The following is a 15,201-nucleotide window of genomic DNA, read 5'->3' as shown; positions in this document are numbered from 1 at the left end:
TTTCAATCTTTGGTATACAATCAATTATCTTCTCTGCGATACATCAATCTTTCTGATTACTTTTGGTATAAATCTTGATACATTAATGAAAAACCTAGAGAAATCGAAAAAAGTTTTAGAATTGAATTTGACCATTTTTTGCGTAAATGTAAATTTATTTAGGGGTGTTTCACCCCCTTCATGTTTTTTTTCTAATTGAGAAAATCACATTTACTATTTTTCGTTATGAGAAAATTTTCCCAGTAGGTTCGGTTAAAAATATTACGTTCTTATGGGTGACACAGTGAAATTGATACCTGACACCTCCATCTTTGGAGAGCAGTTTTACCCCCTTAAAGTATTTTGTGACCGACAAAAAAAATGCGCGTCGCTTAGTTTTCGATGCACTACAACGTATATGAACTAGATTCAAAACGGAGAGATCGACTTGGGATACCTTCCATGTTAGTAACAAACCCTTACTGATTGTGGGACACAGTTGAATTGATGGTACGTGTCCGTTATTTTGATCATTTTCAAATTTTTTCTATTGGACCCGAAAAATATGCTCATATCGTAGAAAAAAAATCATCGTATCATTTATGGGCTCTATATAAAAAATTGCGGATAATATTAACACGGGCCGGGAGACGATTGAGATTCTAATTGTAAATTACATTGAAATTTTCGATGTTTTTCAATTTGTCCTTTTCATAAGCTCAAATACACTGAAGAAATCAATTCTATGCTTAGGAACAATGTTTACACTTCCAACTAAATGTTGGGTTAAAACATGTCAAAACGGTTTTGAATTTCTCAGATTTAAATCAGTAATTGTTTCCGAATTACTTTTCTGAACGTAAAACTACATCCCAAAGCGTTTCTTTTTTGGACTTATTGATTCTGACTAATCAACTACCAAATGCTGTGAAGAATTACAAGGTCACAAATTATGAAATTGTTTTCCTCAAAAATCTAAATACAAAAAAGTTTGTGAAAAAAAAAACAGCTTCAACCTCCATCATATTTATAATGAATGAATATTTTTAAAGTCGACCACAAAATTGAAGATTCCCAAAATGTGCCATTTTCTATTTTGAAGACTTTTTTTTAAACAAAGACAAAAAACAACTAAATGTTTCCAGATTCTATATGGGATGAATTAGTCTTGATTTGTTCTAAATTTTTTAATTCGAACTATAATTTTTTACCAAAACTAGAACCTTCTGAAAAAAACTAACTATTGCAGAGAGAGTTACCGAATATATTAGTCGAACTCATTTTCGACGATTTTAACTGTAATCACCCATAATGTGAGTGAAATTGTTGGAAAAGTAAAAGAAGGGAAGTTTTTTTTTCTACTTCTACCTTTTTCGAAAATTTTTTATAATTTTGTACCGAAGATTACAAAAGATTCACATTACTTAGTAGAATCGAAAATGAAATTCATTGTCACATCTATAAATTCTGTGTGCAATAATCAGTTTCATCTCAATAAGTCTTGATTGAAATCAGAGCTGAAACTTTTCATTTTCTGCTATCTGATTTTGTTGAAAAAAAAAAAACATCACAATCAAAAGTGACGCATTTTTGAAGAAATAGCCCACAGGCGCACGTTTCAGTGTGCAAAGGTGTAAAATGGCATTCACGCAAAATTATGGAACACGGACACAACAGAGTGATTGCGCAAGGAATAAAACATATATCGGTAGTACGACCTCAGTCTGGGAATCTTCATTTTTGAGTTTAAATTCGGAAATATCCCGACATTGTTTAAGGTGACAGTTCGAATTATTTCTATTTAACTTTGAGTAAAAACGAATATCTTTCTGGGTAATTTTTTCTTACAGCGAGTCATTCAGAGAAAAATAAATATCATAATTTAAAAACTGGTAATTCCTCTACATTTTTGATAGTCAATTAGTCAAAATAAGTAAGAAAGGAAAACAAGTTGGATGAATAGAACAGGTTAGCTTTTTTATACATGTGATCCCGAAATCAGCTGTTCATAGTCGAAATACCAAACATTACTTGAAGATTTTTAAAAATGACAACCCACAAGTCGGCCCATATCAACATCATCTTTCCCCATTGAAACAAGACAAATTTCGTACAAAACTCTTCTTCCATCGCTTTTCGTTCCTGAGTTATTCACCTTGAGATTTCTTGAAAAAAAAAACCAGCAGGCAATGACTGTATGAATAAATTGTGCATAATAAAAATAATATGTACTCAAACCTGCACTAAAAACCTATAACTGAAAACTAATCGCTAAAAAATGTTCATTAATGAATTTAGTACAATATTATTATTGCAAATAAGTTGTATATAAAAGAAAAACAATCTGATCGCAATGATCACAATTCAAAAATGTTTATTGAAGTGAAATGCATTATGATACCAAAGTATATGACGTGAATAGAATGTTCATTCAAGTTTTATCCTCGGCAAGATAGATCGGCACCATGTAAACCTATATAGTCTATTATAGATAAGAGTTATTCTGAAGCCATACATAAGACTATGAAACAAGATATCATGTTTACAAATGCAGTAAACTTCGTTTCCAGTTAAGAAAAAGCATTCTAATTCAGTCTTAAAATTGTTGCTTTTGTGGTTATTTAAAGTTCAGTTTACCTAGAGTAATTTCGCAGATGGTGGTGATCATTCTTTCGTAAGGTATAACTCTGTTAATCCTGGTTAGAGATTTTACAATATGTCTGTTAACTAATATTGCATAAAATTTAATTTTCAGATACTAGAATTTCGGCAAGACAAAATTTGTCTTTTCAGTTCAACACGAGTGACTACAATTTTGGACAAATGACAAAAGTTATGGAACAAAGAATGTTTTAAGAATGGTAATGAAAATTCATAATTACTAATAATCTTCGTAATTTAACCAGTCACATGGTGTCGAACGCAAACACAACAGCTTCGTGTTTAAACCGATTTATAAATCAACTTCTGGTCACTTTTGAGTGTTAATTGTCAAGCATTGGTAGAAAAATTTGATTTTGATACGGAAACGGTGGTTACCTGACTGCTGTACAAATTTTGAAACGATTTAATTGAGGACTACAGCGGAATCGTAGTTACAGTTCCCAAAATCAATTTCCACAGACTCGATTCAGGGTGTCTACTTTTTGCGGTTACCAGGAAATCATGAGGTTGTTTCAGGAAACAAATAAGGATTTTTTCATGACCTTTTTGATGATCCACAACCATATTACAAACCTTAGCAATACGCGCCATAAATATAACAATATGTTCCATACATAGGAGGAAAAGCATATTTTCTTTAAATCGATCTATCTATACAAGAGACTCAGAATTTAAAAAAAATGCTGATGAGAATGAATATTCCGTACATTGCTATAGTTCGAATCGATAAAATTCCACAGTCTTCCAATATTTTTCGGCTGCATCTATGATTATGCCAATAAATATTTTCATCTAAACTCATACACTTCTCGATGCAGCCTCAAATTTTTGTAAAAATCAAGGAACTTGATGTGGGCAGAAATCGAGTTTTATAAGTAAATAATCTTTCTTTAGACATGCGTTACGGTCGCTACAATACATTTCAGATATTGGTAAGTGTGTTGCAAATTAATACGTGTATAATGGTATGAATTGTAAAGATTCGTCAATTTTTAGAAATGTAACAGATACGATTCAAATGACGGTTAAATATTATATCTCCCAACAATGAATTTTCTCGTAACTAATGATACTGCACATATCATTTATTTGACGGCTTGACCGTCTTGCGTGTGCTTCCCATCGGAAGCGTAAGATTCCAACATGTAAACATTCATCTACATACATTCTTACATCGGGTGCTCAAGAGACGAAAACTTTCTATTGACGGTTAAATATTTTTGGGGCTGGTAGAAATCTATCTGATATCGAGGATATGTAATGAATTTGTGGATATGACGTGGTTGTCTTTTGACCATTACATTATATACAAATTAGGGCGAGAATATTCTCACTCTTAATTAAATTGAAGTGCTGGAACAAAGACGTTTGCAAAATGTTTCATTTCTTAAATCATGTCGCAATCAACCATTTAATAGGAAACGAATCTGTAGGAATGCTACATGTAAGACAATTTTCCTATAGAACCTTAAAGTTGTAGAATTGGTTTCTATATTAATGGATCATCGTATAATTGTGCGTGGTACTAGTACGGATAATTTGTAGATTGATGACGGTATCTTGTAGACGCTAAATACGAATAGAACTATGTCTTGTGCAGTGGTATTTCTTTCCCAATAAACAAATCAGCGTTATGCACTATTCCACCTGATACAAGCCGTATCAAATATTCATTTTCACTCACCTGTTCGAATCCTCCCAATAATTCAGTTGTGTCCATCGCAGAATTGACAGATATAGATCGGAGTTTCTGGCCGGCGAGTTTTGCTAGAAGTTGCACCAAACTGGTCTTTCCACAGCCACTTCCTCCCACCTTTATAATCGCAATGAATAGTGAAATTGACAAAAGAAAAAAGATTTAATTGAAAATCTCTATTTGTATTGTGAGCCACATGGTATAATTGCAACTTGTGACAACAGTGTGAGAACATACTAAACCGAATTGAGTACAGGCTGTTTAACCGGTAAATTTGTGTATTTTACTTCAATTCACGCATTCATAAAGACTTTTGAAGAAAAAACTATATATTTCTATTTCTGACTATAATGTGGTTTAACAATATTGATTATCCAAGTTTAATGCAAATTTTTCTCATTATCATATTATTTTACAGCAATCAAATTAGATCTGAGAATCGTGTGAGAACTCGTTTTCGTTATATTTTTTAAGTCTTTATAGCAAAATTATTGAAACACAGTTGTAGCTTATACAGCACACAACAATATACCACACCCAAATTTAAAACCAACTTCATTCTAAAATTAACATTTGTAATTCATCAGTATTTTAATTGCTGTTATTTCTGTCTAGGCTTATGCTGCTGGCTAAAACCTAATTGATGAGCTGATTACAGACTTCCAAGCTGATCCATCTCGATTGTCTGAGCAACAGTGACAAAAAGTAGTTTCAGTAGCAATTTTGTGAGTAGAAAAAAAAAAAATGCAATTTTTGAGAATAACTATGCAAAAATGCCATCACAAAAAAAAAAAGTAACCACTTTTAAAGAATCTGTTTCTTCTCTTCATAAAAGTATGAAGAAAATAGTACCTGCAATTTATCCAGAATTTAACTGTATAGTGCAAATGAATCCTTACATCAGAAAAAAAAAACTAGTGGAGTAAGACTCCGGTCAAGCATCTCTAGACGCCAGGTTCGATTCCTGGCTCCGTTGTTAATTTTTCGAAATCACCAATTTTTCGAATTTACATTCTTTCAGAAAAAAAAAACATGTGTCAAGACCTTAATGAGCCTCGACAGGAAACGTATGTGTTAATTATTGTCAGCCTTTGATAATGATGCAGTACCAGTTAACTTTGGGAAAATCCAAAACAAGTCAGATATTTAACTCTGCAAATTCGGAAACCCAAGTATGCCAATAATAAGATACGAGAAGACATTTCAAGACCATGTGACAAAATGACGAGTACTTACTAATATTGACATCCAATTCATATTCACACATCTTATCAAGCTCTTCAAGGTTGCTGTTTGATTTCTCAGAAGCAGCAGAGTTTTCTCGTCATGTACACAAGTACTGCTGCGTTTCAGCGATACATCTCCAAGGTAGAATCTGTCTTGCGTTATGTACGTGATCGGCTGAACAGGAGGCAATGGATACTCGTTTGGAGAAAACATTTCTATGTACATGTCTCTGACCTATATAAAAAAATAAATTTAGTTGAAATCCACCTTTGGTGTTCGCATTTAGGGAGAAGCCAATCTTAAATGAGGTTACAATTCCATTGGTAAAGTTTGAATCCAACCATCGTATCAGTTTCTTTTAGCAATACACGCTCACATGTTCTAACTATATTCACGGGCTGAATTACAGATAATTCGAATTTTGTTAAAGGTGATTCTATACTTCAACCATTCTAGTTGCCATTTGTTTATTGCAAGATAACATTGTTTTGATACTCGACAAACTCGGAAAACCAGGACAAGTTCGTGAATTTGACTCGCAACTTTTAAATTTCTTTGAAAGATTTGGGTTTTTGAAATGGATATGGATTATGTTCTGTTTTGTTACAATTTGCTGAATTTCAGACCATGCAGTAGTCCTTATGAGGTTACGAAATAATGATTTAAATCCTGAAAATGCATCAGTTACATTATAATGTGACAAACGTTAATCACATTATGATCCAGTAATCCGTAATATATATACGTAATACAGTTCGTCGCTATATATGAAAAAAAAAATAGTCGATTTTTTTGGGCCACCCTAATATATATATTATATTATTTTACAAATTTAACTTTTTTATCATTTTGAAATTTGAAACTAGATTTTTATCAATATTTTTTTTTACATTAACATCACTAACTTCAACGTTGTAATTTTGCAGCATACAATTGATCTCAGCTTCGAAATCTGACAAGCAGGCTTATTTGGCTGAAAGAAATTATCTCTTTATTTACCCTCAGCTTATCTTCTCTAGTCCGCATCCTGTCTATATAGATTAAATCTACACACGTGCCAGGATTGTAAGTAGGGTGATCTCTGTTTTTTACATTGGCCGATTGAATTGTCACCTCGCACCATCGAGTTATGTCTCTGAGATTCATTTCCCATGGAGAACCACGATAACCCCAAACAGTACCAGCTTCTAGTGCCAATTTTGAATTGAAATCAACCATTTTTGACACTAGATCAACAGGGAGGTTAGGAAACTGAGCTACAACGATGAATTTCAGGTCTACATCTGACAAAGTTTCCATGAACACCTAAACAAACACATCAGCATTAGCAATAGGTGTCGGTATTTTTTTGTAATTTGAATGGGGAATTGAACATCGTTACTTTTTGTCAATTTCATTATGAAATATGCGCAATGATTTTAGTGAAGTACATGGAAAAAGAATAGTAAGATTATAGATAAGAGCTAAGGTATCGATGTTTCTTAACAAATTGCTTTGAAATGATAAAACATTTAGTAGGCTCATTCAATTTCACTTAACGCTGGCTTATTTTGGTTACAAAACTTTTTTTCACAAATTCACTGAAACAACACTCAATTAACTGAGAAGGGACCCTGCTCAGGTGAATCGTCAACAATTTTTGTATTGTCTCAGTGACTTTGATATCCAAGAAACATTATTCATCATTACTGAAGTAAAGAATAAGTCGTTAATTTTTCAAATTCGCCAGTTGTTCAAATTTACATATTCTCAACAAAATTCTCTCGTAGATCAATGATTTGCACACCCGCATCTCATTTATTAGACGGCATTGCCGTTTTACGGGCTTCTCATCGGAAGCAAAGGATTGAAAAGGGTAAACATAAACATCTACACACTACAGTCTCCTTACATAGTGCATGCAGAGAAGAAATTCTTACTCATACAAATCGGGCACATGAAAACAAATTTGAACTCACTGGTTATGAGAGAAATTAATGACAACAGAGTCAGGGCGGCTAGGTGGTCTAGTGGAGTAAGTTTCCGGTAAAGCATCGCTAGATTCCAGGTTCGATTCCTGGCTCCGTCGTTAATTTTTCAAATTCGCCAGTTGTTCAAATTTACATATTCTAAAGAATAAATCTTTCTACAATCAATTCAGTGTTGCAATTTCTTGATTAAGGTCAATATCAGTGCAGTTTTGAAAAAAGAAATATTTATTCATACCAATGTGAGAAATAAAAAAATATACTTGATATTCTGCCATTTTGAAGCAATTTCAAATGAAAAACCGATACCCTAGCGACCATTTATTTATTCGTTTATCAACAATCAAGCTCAATGTTTTCAGCATGATATTGTGAATTTCAAATTACTTGGGATTCATAGCAGAGGATGCGAATAAACCGAATATACAAGTTGTTTTTGCTCATATTTCATGGAGGTACAACCTGGTGGAGCGGAATAATAATGTCTCAAGCCATAGCTTGAAGCTAATCAAAGTATCGTGCGAAGCACGCAGAGGCATAGTCTTTATTATATAACATTTTTGTAACTGCGTTAAGATACAAATTCCCATTTCTTTGCAGGAAACCGAAGCAAGGCAACAAATGCGTATCAGTTGCTGGCAAAATTAAATTTTAATATTTAATTACTGCGCATTATTTAAATTTCCGTCGGTTAAAAATTCTCCATTTGATTCCAAATAATTATTATCGCACAAAATAGGTGAAGATCTTTCAAATACTGATAAAACAAAGTCACTGTGTATTTAATTGAGTTGCTTCGAAGCAATTGTTCAATGTTTAATCGATAATTTTTTAGTCGTTTTGTAATATCCTCTTTGAGAAAGTCTAATGCATAAATCTTATATAATTCTTTTAAAACTGTGTTATTTAAATCACTATAAGTTGATTCGCTTTAATTAATACGTTCAATTTTAACATGCAGACAGTGTCAATTCATGAAGAAATTTTAATTGTCCTACTGAGCAGAGCGTTTAAAAATGTAAGCCATTTGTATGTGCAATAATGCTCAAATCAGTACACCGTTTAAGATTTACGTACGATTTTAAATTTAGCACTCACTTGGGTGAAACGATTTAGGAATGATTTAGGAAGACCTCTTCTTGCTCCACCCTGTCTCAAAGGATTTTGGCAAGCAAATAGCTTAGTTCCCGGTTTCACAATAAAAGTCCTTCCTAATTCCGGTACATACAATTCACCGCGGTGATCCAAGCAAGCATTCAGACCCTCCAGCACGGACTGAGAAGCCAAATTTAATTCGTCTAACAATATCCAGTGACCAGCTCTTAAGGCCTGAAGAAACGGCCCGTCTTTCCAAACAAATTCACCTCCTTTTCCACCCTCGACTGGTAGGTCAGCCCCAAATAAGTCGGACACGTCCTGCAAAATGTGAGTATACAATTAGATATCTATATATTCAATTAGATATCTATATATTCAATTATTTTATCGTCATTGAACTGTTTTTTATTTAAATTTAAATTTTAAACTGTCAAGAAAATTAAGCAATCTAATACTCTCTCAAATGTACAAGTTCTAAAGATCCAGGTCTGGTGAACTTTTTGTTCCACCTCATTATACTTAACGATTAGTAAAGTAAATAGAATTGTCGGTAACCCGCTTTACATGGCTATTCATTCAAAAATCAAGACAAGGACTTTAGTCAGACTGATGTTCATATATCTTGCTTCCAATAATGTATTGAAAGTATATTGCTTTCGATTGTAGGATATTGTCAATGATCTGGAAATATAAGGGTTCAAAGTAAAATTGAGAAATTAGCTGCAGGTTTTAGCAGAATATTACAATCCGGGAAACCACCTGCCAGTGAAACAACACACATTGCCAATCTGAAAGTACTGTATTAATGTACGGCTTGAAAAACACAGTGGAGAATGAGTAACAGTGGAAAAAGAAATTGAAGTTCCTACACATTACGTAAATCTCAGAAAATTCAATATAACGAATGAGTAGTATATTGTACATTGTATTCCCTTATATTCAAATCTTTTGTAGCAGTTTTAGATTACCACGTATATCATGCAAGTTACAAGTAAGCAAAGCATTGCCAATTAAGTAAAACGCACTACTTTGGTGCAACACTGAATAATGGAAACGTTGCTGGCACAAAAACTTTATACAGAATTATGATAAATATTCTATTACATACAATGGAATAAGAATTATGAGGTTGAGATTTTCAACGTTACTATTTTGACGTATTTTCACGAAAAATAGATATTTCGCAACTTAAGGATTACCTGAAGTCCAGTAAACTCTAATAAAGCAAAAGATACTCATATTTGGCAAACTCGAGTCCTTTAGTCACTATCAAGTTGTGAAACAGTGATGTTTGAAAAATATTTCTTAACGGTAATATTACTAACTTCAATCCCCTTAAAAACTATATCACGTAACTGATTGACGAGGTAGCACATACTCAAGACTGCATATACCGCATATACTGCATATACTGCAATTCTGATTCCAGACATCGAAAAACACTTAAATATCCATTTTTAGCTTTTAAAGTTTGCTTTTGTCTGATTTACGTCGATAAATACGTTTTAAAGATTTTAATTCATTTTATGAGCACGTTCGTTCATAGATGGTAGCACTTTGATTATCCCGATTGCAAATTGCATATTATAATTATTTATCACAATTCTTGAATAAAAAAGACTTTGATGTTCCGCAAAAACTTTTCTGATCGTAATTTAAAATACAATTATAAAAGAAATATAAAAATCAGTCGTTTTTCTTGAAAATTTAAAAAATTGCTCTCGTTTCTACAAAAGCAAACTTTGATCAGAAAATTATTTTTTCCCTTATTTGTAACGTAGAAGAAACCAAAATTTCACATGCAGAAACCAAACCTTTGAAACCTTGTTCAGACCTTTGAAGTTTTTTCCATAATAGTTGGAATTTCTAGTACAATGTTTTGATGGAAAAATTAAACGAAGTGTAAAGCCTCCCCACCTTTCGTCCGTCGTCATAATAAATGACACTTTTAAGCATATAAAATATTGTATGACGTAGTAAGAAATTTTACTCACAGTTTGTTCACTCAAATTTATACGGACCAATTTATGACCCGAAATGTTGGCAAGGGCTGAAACTAGACTGGTTTTTCCAACCCCAGGACTGCCTTCCAAAAGCAGGGGTTTACTCAGCTGTAAACTTCGCAGTAACATTACAGTGTTTAAACCAGTTGTCGGAGCAGTAAAAGTAAATAACTCGTTGCTTGGTGAAGCAGGTCCTCTTGGAATAAAAAATGGCTTAATCCCAAACCGATTCTCGCTATTATCAGCTACTATTTCATCAGTTTCCAAGGACGAGTCGATAGATAGTCTTGATTTTAGTACGTTTGCAATTTGTGCTATTAAAAATTGCCGACAGCTGTCTTTGAAGTCCTTAAGCTTCCTCGTACTGGAAAAGAAAAATTATTTGCATTTACATATTACATTTTCAAGTATCTTTTAAATATATTAGAATTAAACAACATAAATAATATATTGACAGATACTTGTGCAACTTTTTTTAGAGTTATGCGGTTTTCTCCTGTTTTTAGATTATTAATAAAATTTTCACCCTGTTGATACGAAACTCAATATTATCTGAACTATTTAGGAAATGGACTGAGCCGTTGAAATACTTTTCCGAATTTATAACTACCAAGTTTGAGCAAAAAACCTATAATTTGGATCGTTTCACAATATTTTTAGGCATGTGTTTCAAAATGTATCTGTTTAAGGATCAAATTGTTGACTATTTAATGACTATATCTAGTTAACCAATTATTGAAGAATTAGAAAAAGTACGTATTGTTTTTCAATACAATTGATTGACTAAGATTGAAACAAAAACATATGAAGCTGCAACGTGAAGGCATCTACAAATAAAAATTTACAAATACAGTTAGTGTAAAAGTGCCGAAATCGATGATATTTGAGCTCAGATATTATTAAGATCCTCTGAAATGTCCTAACTTGCGTTTGCAGGTAGTCAGTTTGTACTGTGCTTTAGATTGTTTGTAAAACCTTGTATGATGAAATGGGTCAACAGCAGTAACGACTATATCTTAAAGAATCTAACATTACTTTTATGACTACGCCAGTCTTTTATTTCCTTCTTTCAATAACTACTTGATTTCTTTTTTTTTTTTTATCAGACGTACTGCCAGTATCTGGTGAATACAATTTTACTTTGTATGCAGAAACATAGAATACAATGGATCGCGTTAGTAGATATCATTTATTCGGGCCAAATTTATATCACTGCAGAAAATTCGTTCTCAATTTAAAGAACAATTCTCAGGAACAATGTAGTACATACTCTAAATATGTCACTTTTACTTGTTTCAAGTATAACTGTAGAAAGCAAATCAGCACAAATCCTCAATGTGGCTTTCTGTTAGGTTGCTGTAAAAAATCGATTGGATAAAATATTCCTAATCTTCTAACTCACAGGAAAATTGTTTCAAAATTCACCCTCAAGTGATCATTGAAGAATTCATCCTGACTTACAGCCCTTAACATTGAGCACTTTGACAAAAGATTGGCAATCCAAATTGAAAAAAGATTTCTTCATTAATCTTCGAACTAGTATATCTCATGTTTTAAGGGGATCCCCAACCTTCATTTCCAGCTATATGAAGCCACGATGTCCCAGAGCTGAAACTTTTCTTACATGGGGCACTTTTTATGTGGAATTCAACCATCAGAAAATAAAAAATGAAACAGTTGTAGTAAGGTTTGTCTCATTTATTTTTCATCGGAAAAATGAGATACCGCAAAATCTATACGATTGATTTTTCGAAATCGAATGTACAACCCATAGAAATTTTCAGATTTTTAAATTAATTTTTGGCATTTTTGATCAAACATTCAAAACATGACATTGAAGCATCGTTTGTACCTCCGCGGTCAAACCGGAATAATTGCGTATTATATGCATTTGCGTTTACTGTACTTCATCTACCTGTATCACACCAATCAGTCGTATAAATGCCCACAAAAAGAAAGCATGTTTCGTAATTTGAAAATTTAGTGCAAAAGAGATAAGAGAAATATTAATTGTACCGCTCAAATGAAAGTCGAGTCCACGTGTGGAGCAAGCACAGACGTTTTGGAGATTGGTAAAGAACCACAACTCAATCAGCGGCGTTAGAATATTCATATATATAAATTAGATATTATAAAACATGTATCATCAATTTCAATGCGGATTTTTTTCCTGAAATTCATCCTTCTTATGCATACAATATTCAAAATGCCATCTGCATATAAGATTTATGACAATGTTTGACTGTAGCAATAGGGTTTAGATATCAATATATAACGAGTCTTACGGGCTACATGAGTAGGCAGTCATTAAACAGTATATCTTTCAAGTGAAAAAACCATATTTCAAAGGTAAAAAAAAATACATCAACTATGACAAAAATTAATTTAAAAATTTGAAAAACTTTGTACGTATTGTAAATTCGATTTTGAAAAATCAACCGTATGGATTTTGCGATACCCAATTTTTTTCGATGAAAGATAAATTAAACAGATCTTACCACAAATGTTTCATTTTTTATTTTTCGATAGTTGAATTCTGCATAAAAAATATTCTGTATTAAAAAAGTTTCAGCTCTGGGACACTGTTGCTTAATATAGGGAGAAATGAAGGTTGGGAATCCCCTTAAGGACGAATAGGCCATTTCGTTCAAATTAAAAGATAGGAAAAGAGAAAACTGATTTTTGAGATAATCTCTAATGTTATCATTTTTCCAAAGATAGTTGACATGAGTATAACAACATCCTTATTATATGATACAAAAAACTTAAACTCTGGCATTTATAATCAGATTTTAATGTTTTTGGGCTCATTTTCTGATCAAAATAATAGTGCTGTATAGTGTCACTGGCTTACTCGGTGAAAATTACTTACCCAGTTAACTAGCCGTAAGTAGAAACAGCTGATGAAATATACAAGCCGTTTTAACCAGTTAAGCCAGCTAAGTTATATAGCACTACCAAATAGATTTTTAGCGCTTACCTGAAATAAATAATTACGAATTGTTATCACCAGAGTGAATAAAAGTAGATTGTGTAAATACTGTACAACAGATCTTTGTCAATAATTACATTTACATATTAAAACTGTACGATAATTTACGGTTTCTTGGATGTTTTTTAAATAATTTTTCAGGATCTAGTTAGTGACAAATATGAGCTCAAAATCACTAAAGTCGGATGTGATTGATCTGAAAAACAAATTTAAGCCTTTTCAAAATATAATTTTGATACCTTTTCTCAAATTGTCTATATCTTGATTTGTGTTTCTCTAATTTGTTCAAAATCTATAACCACTGAGATGTCAGTTTCTAAGCCCATCAGTATGAAACTTTTTCAAATATTGCCTCTCCTTCAAATATCCCAAAATATCTTGTTTTTCGGTGCATTTGTGCAAAAAGAGGTAGGTAATTTTAATAAAATTTCCATTGAAACCTCCTCGACACACAACGAAATGTGATGAAATTTTAAGTATAATTCTGTTTTATCTGTTTTCATTAAAATTTGATTTCAACTTTTGATAAGAAAATAATCTGCATCCAATTTTGAAAGCAGTCATGAAAGTTATTTTTCAGGAACTTCATTTACAAAGTTGATGTGACGACGAACTTCCTATTCAACTCCTGTAAAGGAAACTTAACGAAACGAAGCGCAATTGAATATTGTTTTCAAAAGATTTGCTTTTCACGAGAATTGTATTACGAACACAAAAGAAAAACCATTCATTAGACATTGCAAAGTATTCTACACGTTCTACACTGGCTGACATGCCTACGCGAATGCCCACGTATCTCTCATCATTTCCTTGTCTACTGGCTTCCTCTTAGCTCCCTCAATCCTACTACTCAATTTATATGACCCAACAATTTTCTTGGTCTGTCTTACCAATCACCTATGCTTCCTTATCCATCCTTCGCTTATTTAAAAACAGCCAACAATATTCTAGTATGCAAGGAAATTGCATTAACAGATTAGATTATTAATTATCTAATAATGATACATATGAATATCAGGTACCTTTCCATCCCCGTCAAGCCTGACCCAACACTATCGACATAAGTTAAAAGTGCTCCGTGGTAATAAGCGTCGGCTATGTCCAATCTTGACAACTTATTTCGCTTGTTAGTAGAAACATTGATAAAATCAACCCAAGTAAGAATGTCGCGTATGCTAACAGTGAATCTCCTTCCGATTTCAGAAGCTGTTAACCAATCAACAAAGTCGAGCATTCCAGTAGCAATTGCATTCTTTTCAACACTCCAATTGACGACTAGATTGTGTTCGATAATAGCTTGCAAATCATTTCTCTCTGAACACCCTTCACACCAAATTTCCGTAAAACGATTTCTCAATGCCGGCGATAATTCTTTCTTTCCATAATCACCACCTGGGTTCATAGTCCCTGAAATAAATATTCACATTGTATTAGATTTGATTAGTGTGACTAAACAAGAATTTATAATCGTTGGATACAATTTTGTCCACATGAAAATCATCATCAGTCATATTACGCTAATATTCATGAAGTATGGATATGTGATGAATTATAACTGATTGTAAGACCAATTTT

At 32.7% G+C, this 15,201-nt stretch overlaps 2 protein-coding genes across 2 annotated transcripts in view; one reads left to right on the top strand and one right to left on the bottom strand.

Annotated features, from left to right (window-relative positions):
• The window catches only part of LOC124225018 (uncharacterized), a 59,291-nt gene extending 53,578 nt beyond the window's left edge, over positions 1-5,713 (top strand). The window contains exons 12-14 of the transcript XR_011176281.1: positions 2,735-2,840; positions 4,955-5,064; positions 5,361-5,713. The gene's annotated coding sequence lies outside the window, so the exon portion shown is untranslated. The remainder of the gene's footprint in view (positions 1-2,734; positions 2,841-4,954; positions 5,065-5,360) is intronic.
• Positions 1-15,201, bottom strand: part of LOC124225017 (midasin) — a 123,642-nt gene that overhangs the window by 94,608 nt on the left and 13,833 nt on the right. Inside the window, exons 11-16 of the mRNA XM_046637380.2 lie at positions 14,649-15,033; positions 10,626-10,998; positions 8,632-8,949; positions 6,566-6,871; positions 5,576-5,800; positions 4,328-4,456 (exon numbers count right to left, since the gene is read on the bottom strand). Of these exons, the coding sequence (XP_046493336.1) occupies positions 4,328-4,456; positions 5,576-5,800; positions 6,566-6,871; positions 8,632-8,949; positions 10,626-10,998; positions 14,649-15,033 (1,736 nt within the window). The remainder of the gene's footprint in view (positions 1-4,327; positions 4,457-5,575; positions 5,801-6,565; positions 6,872-8,631; positions 8,950-10,625; positions 10,999-14,648; positions 15,034-15,201) is intronic.

The sequence above is a fragment of the Neodiprion pinetum genome, chromosome 1, assembly GCF_021155775.2.
Source record: "Neodiprion pinetum isolate iyNeoPine1 chromosome 1, iyNeoPine1.2, whole genome shotgun sequence".
Taxonomy (NCBI): Eukaryota; Metazoa; Arthropoda; class Insecta; order Hymenoptera; family Diprionidae; genus Neodiprion; species Neodiprion pinetum.
This window is presented reverse-complemented; position numbering and strand designations above follow the sequence as displayed.